Source organism: Alligator mississippiensis, chromosome 3 (assembly GCF_030867095.1).
Source record: "Alligator mississippiensis isolate rAllMis1 chromosome 3, rAllMis1, whole genome shotgun sequence".
Lineage (NCBI taxonomy): Eukaryota > Metazoa > Chordata > Crocodylia > Alligatoridae > Alligator > Alligator mississippiensis.
Window position 1 is genome coordinate 20,695,698 of NC_081826.1, and position 14,231 is coordinate 20,709,928.

The 14,231-nt window shown below is 41.9% G+C and overlaps 1 protein-coding gene across 5 annotated transcripts in view; it reads left to right on the forward strand.

Annotated features, from left to right (window-relative positions):
- ZHX1 (zinc fingers and homeoboxes 1) overlaps nucleotides 1–14,231 on the forward strand; it is a 40,865-nt gene that overhangs the window by 24,371 nt on the left and 2,263 nt on the right. Inside the window, exons 3-5 of one of the 5 annotated variants that reach the window (XR_009460633.1) lie at nucleotides 2,313–2,370; nucleotides 4,179–7,521; nucleotides 12,429–12,548. Coding sequence is in view for 1 of the 5 variants with exons in the window: in XM_014603862.3 (XP_014459348.1) it covers nucleotides 4,395–7,007 (2,613 nt within the window). In the remaining 4 variants the exon portion in view is untranslated. The remainder of the gene's footprint in view (nucleotides 1–2,312; nucleotides 2,371–4,178; nucleotides 7,522–12,428; nucleotides 12,549–14,231) is intronic. The other 4 variants (XR_001372962.3, XR_001372963.3, XR_002092885.2 and 1 more) reach the window with 4 other exon arrangements.

The window sequence follows — 14,231 nt, forward strand, 5'->3', positions numbered from 1 at the left end:
CCTTCTCAAGGTCCACTGCCCATTTTGGGGGTACAGCTCTTGCCGTGCTGCTAGTTGGAGCTGCCAGAGGCATGTGGATATTCAAGCACTCTGGTGACTGGCTGGGGTCAGTGGCTGCCAGAGTTTCTACTGGCTGCCCAAGGTATGTGTAGACAAAGTCTTGTCGTTTGACTTATCTTCTCTGTTTGAGCTTCTCTGAAATGTGCAGGTGAGGGCAGACAGATCAGAGAAGACTCGCGGCTTTTTAAATGGTGAATCTAGATTTTGCTTGTTTTTATCTGATGTTAATTGTTGGTCTGTATGGCAGGATAAAAATTCACGGCCCCTCCTTTAGGCACCAACATAATATACCCACCAATGCATTTCAGCCCGACAGATTCATGAATAAAAAATACTGGAGAAAATGGGGAATTATTTCCTACGTTCCTCTGTCAGTGGAGTTACACTGTGTTTGCATCTGACCCATACTAATAACGTGCTGCAGAGAATCAAGTGCTTCAGGAAGGACTATTTGTAGCATGGGCCTTTCGGTCTAATGTGCTCCGAAATGGAGGAGAAAAGATACACGCAGGTAAAAGGGATAAAGAAACTGGGAATCAAAATTTAAAAACTAACAAGCACCCTAGTATGAAGATAATATTGCATGCACTTTAACCAAAAGAACATTCATGTCTGAAAAATAAAAATTAAAAATAATAAACAAGAATTTTTAGAGATCCTGGAAAAGATGGTGACAGATTGCCTTTAAGAAAAGAAAGTTATTACCCCAGAAACTTTGGTGCCCAACCATAATCAAGTTGACCAGCTATGTTCAGTTCATATTCCTTTGTACTGAGTACTCCAGCAGCAGGTCCAATAACTGGCTACATTTTCTGCAAACGTTTAGGGTTGTTGGTTGTAGCCGTGTTGGTCTAAGGACATAGGCAGACAAGGTTCTTTGGGTATCTTTTATTAGACCAACTAAATAGTTAGGAAAAATGTTCTTTGCAAGCTGTCACATTTACCCAAAGAACATTCATGCATGTGGTCAGTCTGACTGAGTTTATATGGGATAGTTCACATGCAAAAGTTACTCGCATGCCTAAGTGTTCCTAGGATTGGAGGAATAAATATTTCTAGGCTATATAAACTACTCCCATGTATATCAGCCTAATGCTCTGCATTAACAAGTTTGACCATCCTAAAATTCAAATTAAGCTGCTAAAGTGGGATTTTCAAAATTGTGTAGCACTGACCTAAATTGAGCCTGCTATAGTAAGTAAGATTTTTTTTTTCTAACAACTTTAAAAGGAACAGTTGGACAAAGTGCTGAGGGCTTCTAAAACTCAGTTGTCAACTCTCACGTGCATAGCTAGATCCAGGATTGCAGCAAGCGGGGTGCGGGCACACCTCCCTTTGGCTGTATGCTGCTTGCTTCACGCTGTAAGCACAGTGCCCGTATGTACTACACAACTGAAGGGGGTGCAAGTGCCCTGCCACACTCCCCTGGAGCTGTCCTGCTTACATGCACATAGCAATACTTACATTCATTTTATCTGCATGTAAGAGTCGATGGGTAAAATCTAGCGCCATCTTTTTCCCCCTTCTCTGTGTAGACTATATCTTTAAAAAAAACAAACCATTTCTTACATTTCAAATCTTGGTTCTAAATTTAGGGAAAATATTTTGGAATACGATGCTGTAATGCTTACTCAGTAATAGCAATATCTTTCATATATATTTGCTTGTCTGTTTCTCCTTCCTTTTCCCTACCCCAGTAAATAGACTAACGTTTGATATATCTAAGATACATATTAAAAATATTATCATGAAAGGAACTGTGTGAATATACTATATACTAAAGTAAAATAACACCACCTCCTTTTTGTATTGCTGAGGTAGGGAATTATGTAAAGATTACATTAGTGAAAATGTAGCTGTCCTTCTAAGTGAAGCTGCAAAAAAGCTATTCTCTTTATAACCCATCTCACAACCTAGAGGGACTGCTCCTAAGGAAGCATTGTCCAATTGAGCACACAGCTAACAACCATGTTCCAGGGTCAAACCCAAGTTCCTCAGCCATAAATTGATGTATTGCAGGAACTTCTTGTGCAGAAACTAACATTTGACTATATTTCAACAAAGAGAAAACAATTACAGAGCCTGTAACTCTCCACAGAGGTTCTTCCTATACCCAGAGCACGGTCTCTACAGGATGAAACTCATTCCACTTCAGAACCATTTAGGAATATATTAAATTAGTTTCTGAATTGATGTGAGCCTGTATAATTTGGTATCTCTAATTACTGATATCTTTTGTCTCTTTCTATTAGTTCATTCTTCCTCTTCTGAGCAGTCGACAAGGATCTATGCCTGAAGTACCTTATTTTGGTTAGCATTCCTTTGCTTTTTCAGCTTCTTTGGCTGAACTATGTTCCCAGTAGTGGCTGCAATGGTGCACACAGATGTAATTTAATCAGCATGTGCCAGTCGTTCACTGGCACTGTTCTGGAACAGGGTTTCCCAATCCCAGATCTGAGCATGTGATACATGGAAAACTGGGACGGAGGGCAAGATCCACACCCCCTCACTGCCAGAGTCATGGAAAAAACTCTGTTAGGGCATGCTTGCATGCCCAGTTGTTCTCAAGACCTCTGTTTTTAGCAAGCTTGTGAGCAGCTTCAAGACATGCCCCAAAGCAATTTCACTCCTGCATTTTTGAGCTTGGTGCCTGTGAGTGGGGACAGGCAGTCTTGACAGTAGTTAAACATGGTATAGATATACACTAAAAGTCCCATTTTCAGGGTCATCCATAACTTAGGCAGTAGAAAACCACCATAATAAGACTGGCCTCTAAAGACCCCCCCGGTAAACTCTGGCATGGGAGTATGTTGCGGACAAGATGGTAGTGTTAGGGGTGGAAACATAGCAGGGCAAGCAGCACTATGGCCACTAGAGCAGCTCAAGGAAGCTACTATGATTAGGGCCTGGTTTATATTGCAATTGTGCATTTTCATGAAAATCACAAAACTGAGTGATTTTCATGAAAAATGTGACTTGCAAGGAAATACCATGATATGGCCGCTTGCTGAGGCCATATTATGTGGCATTTCCTTGCAAAAAGATGGAGCTGTGGAGGCCTGCACTGCTGTGCAGCACCCAAACCCTGTCCCCACCCACCCCAACCAGTGGCAGCAGTGGCAGTGCATCGCCAGGTGGGCAGTGGGAGGGAAGTGCTCTGCACTGCTCCAGTAGGGCTCCTGCATGTTGAGTGGAGCTGGGGGTAGGGATGGGGGCAGTAGTGAGGAAGGCTGGGGGGCAGCAGCCCCCCGCATATGAGCGATGCTGCCCATGTTCCAACCCCCCTCCACACCTGCCTCACAAGCCTTTTCTGGCTGTGGGCACTGCCAGGCCACCACCACTGCGATGCCAGGCGAGTTCAGCCAGGCTGGGACCCCCTGCATGCAAGCAGTGCTACCCACCTTCCAGCCCCCAACCCCACCTTGCTTGCATGCAAGAGCCCCAGCCCAGCCAGCGTTTTGAGTTTGTTGGCTGTGTGCTGCAGTTGCCAAGCCGCTGCAATGCCAGGCAAGTTCAGCCAGGCTGGGGTCTGCCAGGTACCAGCCACACTGCCAAGTGAGTCTGCCTTCTCCCCCTGCACCGGCCTGATAACTAGTATTGTGGCATGCTCACTGGGGGAGGCGCCGCAATCTAGGGGCAAAAATGGCAGCCCCTGCCACAATCTTGCCATGATAGTAGTGAGCTGGGCCCATAATTTAAACCAGGCCCTAACTGTGATTTAGACAGAACAGCCTATAACAGAGCGGGTCTAAGAGTATCTTAGGGCAACTGATGTTAGCCTTGTACTCAGAAACATTTGAAGAAAGAAGGTAGTTAGGAAGTTTCCATCTGGACACCATCTCATGTTTTATATCCTTCAGCTACTCTGATGCACAGTAAAAAAAACTAAGATTGTAGATACAAGGTGTCCTAATTTTGCCTGCCTGTCTTCTGTTGACTAGAACCGTACCCAGATAGGTCTGTGGACTTCAGTGGGGCTCCTTGGAGGGTGCAAGGATCAGTACTACAGTACTAAATTACTATTAGAGCCATTTTTTTCTATCGGTGACTGTCTGCCAATACATTAAAAATTACTCGCTTTATGATATAATAAAGATGTTATTTCTTCTTTACTCTAGGTGGTGGATGTGGACTTTAAGGTGTGACTCAACGTTTCATCCTTTGACTATAAGTTTTTTTATCTGATTGCACTAAAAAAAAGCTGCTAATGGGATAAATGTTGAGACATTTAAGGAACTGACTTGAAGTACCAAAAGCCATTATTATAAAACAAGAAAAGCTTGAAGCCAAGGCCTGCATCCGGCCAGTCAGTATCATTTCCTCACCGTGACAGAATGGCAAGTAAAAGAAAATCAACTACACCTTGCATGGTCCTGGCAAGCGAGCAGGATCCAGACCTAGAAATGATATCAGACTTGGATGAAGGACTTACTCTGCTTACGCCAGCAGAGAACCCCACAGCAGAGAGTATATCAAGTGATGAAGATGTTCATGAATACACGGATTCAGACAATCAGCAAAATAAAAAAGTTGAAGGTGGCTATGAATGTAAATACTGTACATTTCAGACACCAGATCTAAATATGTTTACTTTCCATGTGGATTCAGAGCATCCCAATGTAGTTTTAAATTCTTCCTATGTTTGTGTGGAATGCAATTTTCTTACCAAAAGGTATGATGCTCTTTCAGAGCACAATTTGAAATACCACCCTGGAGAAGAGAATTTTAAATTGACCATGGTGAAACGTAACAACCAGACAATCTTTGAGCAAACAGTGAATGATCTCACTTTTGACGGGAGTTTTGTGAAAGAGGAGAATACGGAGCAACCCAACGCCTCTGAGGTCTCCTCGTCAGGCATCTCCATTAGCAAAACTCCAATTATGAAAATGATGAAAAATAAAGCAGAGACTAAACGAATTGCAGTTTTTCACAATGTAGTTGAAGACATTCCTGGTGAAGAAAAGGAAACGGAAAATGAGCCGGACTGCGAGGAAGTAGTAGAAAACCCACCATCAGCAGCCCCCGAGTCTAAAACAAGCAACCCAGCTGCTTGCAATACAGCAGATACAACTAGCACAATAGTTACCCCAGCCCCAGTAATTCCTCCAGGGGTGGCACAGGTAATCACGGCTGTCACAGCTCAGCAGAACTCCAACTTGATTCCAAAAGTCTTAATCCCAGTCAACAGCATTCCAACCTACAACACTGCTTTGGATAACAATCCGCTCTTGCTCAACACCTACAACAAATTTCCCTACCCAACCATGTCAGAAATCACTGTTCTTTCTGCTCAAGCTAAATATACTGAGGAACAGATTAAAATATGGTTTTCTGCCCAACGTCTGAAGCATGGTGTGAGTTGGACACCAGAGGAAGTGGAGGAAGCAAGAAGGAAGCAATTCAATGGCACTGTGCATACTGTACCACAGACAATTACAGTCATCCCAGCACACATTTCAGCAGCTAGCAATGGTTTGCCATCCATCTTGCAGACATGCCAAATTGTTGGTCAGCCAGGTCTTGTCCTCACTCAAGTTGCAGGTGCAAATACATTACCAGTAACGGCCCCTATAGCTTTGACAGTAGCAGGAGTCCCAAATCAAACACAGCTACAGAAGAGCCAAATCCATACTGCCCAGCCTATGGCGGAAACCAAGCAAATAGCTGCCATTCCAGCCCCTCAGTCCATCAAAAATGAAAACACACCTGATTCATTTGGCATCCGTGCAAAAAAAACAAAAGAACAGCTGGCAGAATTGAAAGTCAGCTACCTTAAAAATCAGTTTCCTCATGATTCGGAGATTATTAGGCTCATGAAAATAACAGGCTTGACTAAAGGAGAGATCAAAAAGTGGTTCAGTGACACACGTTACAACCAGAGAAACTCAAAGAATAATCATGGTATTCATCTCAACAGCGATTCCTGTGCCACCATTGTTATCGACTCAAGTGATGAAACAAATGAGTCGCCCACGGCAGTCACTCCACAGAGCAAGCAGTCGTGGAACGCTTTCCCGGATTTCACCCCGCAGAAGTTCAAAGAAAAGACTGATGAGCAGTTACAACTCCTCCAAGCCAGTTTTCTCAACAGCCCTGTCCTTACGGATGAAGAGATGAATCGGTTAAGAGCACAAACCAAACTGACCAGGAGGGAGATTGATTCCTGGTTTACAGAGAGAAGGAAATCGGATGCCTTAAAGGAAGAGGTAGGTGATTTGAATGAGAGCACTGCAAGCAGCTCAAAAGAGGAGGCTGGAGAAACCTCTCTGGGAGATGGATCTGCAGGGTCAAAATCAGGGGCTGCTGCTTCAAGCAAGATGGGTAAAAAATCACCGGAGCAGTTACACATACTGAAGAGCTCATTTGTCCGTACTCAGTGGCCATCCCCGCAAGAATATGACAAGCTGGCAGAAGAAACTGGACTTCCTAGATCAGAAATTGTTAGTTGGTTTGGAGACACTCGCTACGCCTGGAAAAACGGTGGTTTGAAGTGGTACTATTACTACCAGAGTGCCAATGCGAATAGCCTGAATGGGCAAAGCTATGTCAGAAAGAGGGGGAGAGGAAGACCAAAAGGAAGGGGAAGGGGGAGGCCTCGCGGACGGCCCCGAGGAAGCAAAAGGCTGAACAGCTGGGACCGAGGATTGTCCATCATAAAATTTAAAACTGGAACAGCAATCCTTAAGGATTATTACATGAAGCACAAATTCCTTAATGAGCAAGATCTGGATGAACTGGTAGCCAAATCACACATGGGGTATGAGCAGGTCAGAGAATGGTTTGCGGAAAGACAAAGACGATCAGAGCTAGGCATAGAGCTCTTTGAGGAGAATGAGGAGGAAGATGAAATGCTGGAGGATCAGGAAGACGAGGAAGAAACGGATGATAGTGACACTTGGGAACCCCCCCGACATGTTAAGCGTAAACTCTCAAAATCAGATTGACATGTAAGTTTGGGGCTCGGGGCCAAAAACCCATGAATTTGACATTATTGTGAAGAGCCAAATAACTAATGGCCTTCAGTTTTAGTGAACACCTGCTTAGCATTTTTCCTCCGCCTCAGAGAGCAGACAAGATGCTACCTGTGCAGCCAACAAATGTTTCCCTCCTGGCTAGCAGAGATGGACACGCTCGATGCTGCCCAGGATTTGGGGTTCTAAAATCAACCCAAATTCAGCTCCTCTTCCTCCACATCACTACCGTGGGTCCATCCTTTACGTGACTCCTTAGAAATATTTAGCTGCCTTACATTTAAGTCCAAAAACACAGATGCAGTTCCCATTGTTGTAGGAGAACATTACCCACTCTTGGAGGAGGAAAATACAAAAACCTAAGATGTCTTTTTGCAAACCTCGCTTCACCTGCAAGGCTTCAGGGCTTGGGGTTTTATTTTTAAAGGAAAGAATTCAGAAGCAAAAGAAGGGGAAAAGTGGCACAAAGGAACCAATAAAGCCAGGGGTGAGATTTCCTTGGTTTTAGGAAACTAGGAAAAAATGGATATCTCTGTCATGTCCTCAGAGTGTTTGGGGTTTACAGAACTCTTGCTGACAATGTCCTGTTGGTTAACCTGAGCTGAGCACATTTAAATATAGAGCTATTTAATGCTTTCCATTAAACTTAATCAGTACATTTAGAAATCCATCCATTTAATTTGAATGCCTTGCAAACTTGATACAATCCATTGCATCCTTTTTTTTCCTTTTGGCTTATATATTTATTCCTGTTAGAAAATGGTAAGAAAAATGTGCTTATGTCTAGCCAAAACATCCGTGAAATCAAATGCTGCATTTAAAAAACATAAATATAGGAAGATAGGAAAGTTCCCAAAAAAGCTGTTCAGAATCAGTTTACAGAGAGTAAATTGCTCAGCATCATAACAGATACAGAGATTAAAAGCATCTCCATAGTTGACTGCTAGGAAGAACAACTGTTCCTTGGGTGAATTTGATATCTTTTATTAGACCAACCCAAATGGTTGGAGAATAGTTATTAAGCAAGCTTTCGGGTTCAAAAACCCTTCGTCAGGCTAAGGAAGCTTCAGCAGTTGGTGTGTGCTCTTCCTGGATGGAAGAACAACTTGCGTTTTTAAAGGAGGTGTGGCAGTGCCGTAATAATTCAATTACTATAGAAAATTAAAATATAGCTGCTACTGCCTCTTTAGCCTTTGGGCGTTGGGAATGATATGCACCATTTTTCTTCTTCAGTTGTAGCCCAGTCAAATGATTTGTGAGCAAATTTAACTTAACGTCATCCTAATGGATTCAGCCCATCAATTTGCTAATTACTTTTATGACTGTAGGGCCGTAAAACTATACTGTCAAATACTCTCATTTTAAAACTCTCAAGTTTGACCTACCTGGACTAAACTGTAGAAATGACTTTATCTGGTAGGGAACACTTGCTGAACATTAAGTATCTGGGGGTGCATCTATTCATGCACTTTATTACGGAGTCGACTAATTAGCTCTGCAGTAAAGCATCACTGTCTACACATGCACTGATATTAGGGCACAGTAAATTAACTGATGTCTTTTACTGCACTGCAGCGCACGTGTAGACAGTGACTGGGACAGCAGCACTTTGAACCGGGGGGAGCACCCTGGGCTGGCAGCAGGCTCGAGAGGTCATCCACATGACCACAGTTTCGACACTCTCGTGTCCCAGCCAGCTTCTCTGCTGCCCATTGCCACCACCCAGAGCCTAGGGCTGACCTCCCAAGCCTCCTGCCAGCCCAGGGCTGCTCCACCCTGGCTCAAAGTGCTGCTGTCCTGGGCACATGTGTAGCTGCTGCACCTTGGAGCAGTGTACTTCAGTGCAAACTGCTCTGGAGTTAATCACATTGTATTAATTGCACATGTAGAGGCACCCAGTTTCTCAAAAAAATCACCATTTGAGCCGAAGAAAACAAAGTATTGCCAGTGTCTGATGAGCCAGCTCAAGAACAGGGTCACTAAAGCCAGCTCAGGAAGGTGCCTTGCATTCAAGGAATATTTTCTCTGAGGACCAGCAGCCGTGTTTCTACCACCACCTTCCTGTGATTCTGCAGGGAGTAGAGGAGTCATTACATTTTACCATCAAGGGAAGAAGCTGAATCATTTCATTTCTGTTTAGCTTGGCCAATGCAGTCTGCATTTTGGCTGGGTGGTATTAGCATCTTAGAGAAACTGCCCCTATGATAACGTATATCTTCTCTTCATACATCCACTAGACTTCTCCCAGTGGCCATTATGCAGACCTGTGGAAGACAGGGCAATCTGGCATAAATCTGTCCTAAATCAGTCCAAATGCAGTTTCTAACTCATGATCTCATGGGGCTCTTCTTTTTCACAGTGATAAGTGACCAAAGACCAACATATTCCTCTCATAGCTTGAGCTTCTGAAGCTGAGGAGACCTTAGTAGATACTCTTTCTCTCTCTGTGTGTGAAGCCTAGAACAAAATAAAAAAGGAAGGGGACAAAAATCTCAATCTGGGAGAAGACAGTATCTTGCAATCAGTTGCTTTTTTTTAAATTTGTATCTAACTAATGTCCCCTTTTCTCATGATTTTCTCAGCCACTTTGATCTCAAATGTAAAGGGCTCACTAAGCTTCAGGAGGACATTCTGTCCTGAAAGTCCAACGCTAGCTATCGAGGGTGTTCTCCTTTTCCGTTCAAGATTACAGACAGATATTAATACAGAATGCCTTTCGGCACATGACACGGTCTGACTCCGGAAATACCGACCGGTTGGCTTTAGAAATTCAGCATCTGATGAAATGAGCTTGGCTTCATGAAAACTCATACTATACATCTCTGATTTAGTCTAAGGTGCAGCTCTACCCTGCCTTTTAGAAATGTAATCAGCAAGACCAGTGGGAAGCACAAAAACCTAGCAATGTAGTTGGTCTTTTGTTGGTGCCGGTTATTGTAGTGATGTAAACTAGGACATTTCAGTACCAAACTGGAGTATCAAGAAATGCACTTACCAGGTAAAACTGGGAAGCACGGCATTGTTTTCTGTGATTCTGAATTAGTTTATTCATATGGAATACAGCAATCAGATGACAGAACAAGCTATAGGCAGACAAGTTTCTTTGGGTGAATCTGATGCAAGAGAACAAGCTACAAACATCCTATAAACAACCTATAAAAGACCTATAAACAACGGCACTGAGGGATAAGATTAGAGTGATGGTTTTAGATTTGATATCCATTGCAAAGCATCGTAAGTAGCTTGGTGCAGGTCTTCAAAGCAACCATTAAAACGATAAATAGGGCATTCCTCCGTGATGTGTGCTATACTTTGGATTTTGCCACATTCACAATTGGGTTCTTTGATAAAATTTAATTTATGTAGTAGGTAGTTACATCTGCCTTGTCCTGTTCAACGTTGTCTAGTTCCACCTTAGTGATTCTGAATGTACACTGATATAGAAAAGAAGAATCTGGCCTGATCTTTTTGAGCTTTGGCTGCTAAAAATGCCTCAATTAATAAATAACATTGGCTAAGGCTGATATGGATGAGGCTGTTAAAGCTGTTGAAGAAGCTAGAATATATATATATATATTATAGCGCCACACGGATGTGTGTCCCTTATGCTAATTGAAGATCTGTTGGGAATACAAAGTCAAAAATCAGTGTTTGCCAAGTGGGAAGGAGCAAAACCAGTAGGGGGAGAGATGCTATTTTTAAGCTTCCAAGAATATTAAAACAAATCCTAAAATTTCTTGGAAATGTGTCTCTGGTGAACAAAGTCTGGACTGGTCTAAATAATTAGGGATATGTTAGAGCTGAATGTTTTCTTTCAAAAAAGATACTGTTAAAATAAATGTATCCTGTTGTGTTGAAATCAATTTTAGGCTAGTATTTAAACTAACTTCTAAGAAAAAAGCCCAGGAATAAGTATATAAGGTAACCAAATTCTCCACATTACTTTGGTCTGTTCTCTTAAATAATGCTGCCTGTGCAACACTGGTAATTGGCATGTGTGGAAGAAGGAGAATGTGGAGGGGGAATAGATAGTGTATCAGAATAAATGCACTGCGATGACATTCTTTCTATATAAAGCTTGAAAGATGGCATCTAACATCTTAGCCACATGGGGCGCATCTACACGAGACACTGCACAGTAGCCTAATAACACTGCGCAGTAGCCTGCCGGTCAAAAACCATGGTAATACACTAGTGCACAGTGTTACTGGGCAACTGTGCAGGAAGCATTAAAAAACGTGCACTGGTACTACTGCAAGGTAGCGCAAGTTACTGCGCATTTAATTAGTACTTCATTAATCAAGTACTAAACTAAATGAACGTGTAGACGTGCCCATTCTCAGCTGGCCTACATGACGTAGCTTCATTGACTCCAGTGTAGCTGCAGGAGCATAACCAGCTGAGTACCATCATCTCTTTGTATTCTTCAAAATTTAAAACAAACCAAATACTGTGGAACTAATTTTGAAATGCTGAAAATCCACAACTTTTATTAAAGACAAAGGAGAATTATGAACCAGCTAGAGCTGACTGTGATGATAAAATGATAGATAGATTTACTACATATTTCCTAGGAGCTGTGTACAGTACTCTGAGCACTGGTTATAACTGGCCTTATTCGCTCACGTGCTCTTTTTAAAAGAAATAATTACCATTTTCTTTTACTCTGTGCAGCACTTGTACATTTGCACTGATTATTGATGCTTGTTTTCATGGAGGCTTCTATGATCTCACACAGCCAATGTGAGATTTTGTCTCAGTTGTGTCGATATTTTGCTGGCACTGCAGGATTGTCTGACATTGCTTCAGTTGCTACCTGTAATTGTCGCAAAGACTGGTGCGAAGCAGGAAACATGCTGTACTTTACAGCAGTGGCTCCAGAATCCCACTGTTCAAACCTGCAATACGTTGCTGCTGCCTTACTTTCACAGCTTATCTACACTAATAAATTTACAAAAATAGCTCTTCTGAAATAATTATCCCCTTGGATTAAGCTATATGAGAAAAAAGCAATTCTTGTTCTGGAGCAGAGTGTCCACGTGGGGCTTATATTCAAATAATTGTTATGAATAATGATTGTGGAGTAGTTATTCTGGGAAATTTCCAGACGTAGACAAAGCCCCTTCACATGTACTTTCTCTGACTCTGGTGAGGTTGAACTGTTAACCTCTTAAGTCACCTAGGCTCTGTGTATTGGCTTTAAAGTATGTATCATTGAATGGGAGACAGAAAATTATTTGATGCAACCGAAAACTTCAGCATGGGTAACAAGTGGATTTGTCCAAGAGAAAGATTAAGAGCCATTGCTTTAGAATTCACCTGGGATTTGAATGGGAGGGAACAAATGCACAACTAACATTTCCTCCTTTCTTTTCCTCTTCTGCTCCTGCCAAGAATATCTGATTCGATTATGCTAGTTACTCCTGCTTTTGAAACTCAGCTGATGCGAGAAAAAGAAGTTTCGAGGCCAGAATGGAGAAAGACATACAGTAAAAGATAGGAATTGATGCCACGGTGAGCTGGTGGTCCACTGTGCTGCTTGATGGGGGAATCCCTGGAGTACTCTGGAAGCAGCTCACTTCATTTGAAAGCATTTGATATCTTTAGAATAACTTGTCTCAGGAGTGCTGGTGCGAGGGGGTTCAATCCAGCCTCCCCTGGCAATCAGGATGGACCTGTCTGATCGCAAGCCCTTTGAGAAGGGAAGTTTGGAGAAGTTTCCTTTTCCACTCTCCAGTAGAAATCTACTTCCCTTAGTAGCCAAAACAATAAAACATTTCTTGTTCTTTCAGATCAAAATAGGCTGGCTGGGGTCAGCCATCCGACTCCACTATCATATCTGGATATACTCATAATATCTCCCAGTGAGAAAAGGCAAATATTCAAGCTGCCATCTTGCTAATATCTAAGCCCTCATCTAGAAACGTAAAAGCAGGGAGCTTTAGTGAAATAATATTGACTGTTCTGGCTTTAATTGGGCTTTATTAAAGAGATCAATAAAGTTCAACAGATGTACTGGAAGTTGTTCAAATATGGCAGGTCTTATAAGCGTGAGATACTACAAGAAATAATAATAATTTCATCACTAATAATAGTGATGAAAGAGATCAATAAATGTATTGGAAGTTGTTCAAAACGGGAGGATCATAGAAACTAGAGATGGGAGAAGACCAGCAGGGACTCGGTAGTCCATTTGGGTACAAACGTTTGGCAGTTTGGTCTGAAATGAAATTCTCAAGGCTGCAGAGTGGCCATTAGAGATTCTTTGGCACTATTTTATCAGTTTGGAGTGAATTGAACCCTAATGCCTGACCAAATTCTAGCGTCAATCATTGCATTTTGTCTTCCTGAACTCCCCTTGCAGTGGTTGGATAAGGTATTTGTTTTCTTTTTCTGTCCCACACTGCTCTGTGGTATTTTGTCCTGTCAGACTACTCCCATATTCTGTTACATAGGTGGATGAAATGATTCCTGATTAAAATACTCCGGCTTCTGTTCCAATTTTAGTTTGTAAAGCATTTTAGGGCAAAGGTGCTACATGTAGGATTTTGTCTATCGCAGCACAGTAATGTAAAATTGTGGTCTAATATTTTGATCAAAATGTTTCCTTACACACTTCAAGATCAGATGTATTCTAAGAAACTTTCCCCCTATGTTAGCTACTAAAATAATATGAAATTTCATATTGTAACATCATCTATGGTGTGACAAAATACGACTGCAACATTATGAATTCATAATAGCATTCTCCCCTAGTCCCAGTTTAAAAATTGTTTCCAACTGTATCTAGTAGGCTACTATGGGCATATTTGTAGCTTGTATAATAAAATACTAAAAGCAAATTGCCTGTGCTGCAAAGGCATATTATATTATTATATAATATTATATTATATTGCATATCGTATACACTGCACTGGATGCTGCTCTTCATGTGCACAGGAGAGATACCAGGTATCTGTCTAGTTTACATAAGTGATGGAGCTTTGCATTTTTCCGTAACTGCAATATATTTAAGTTTCTCATTTGACATGTGAAATGCACTTAAGTTAATGCATTGTAGTGTATTTAAAATATAAAGAAAGGGATTAGTTAAATATCAGCAAGGTTTAAAGAGGCAAACAGTCTGAAGCAATCCCATGTGATATATGTCTACGATGTCAAAGGAAGTAATTGTGTTTGTAGAATGAAGGGTTTCTC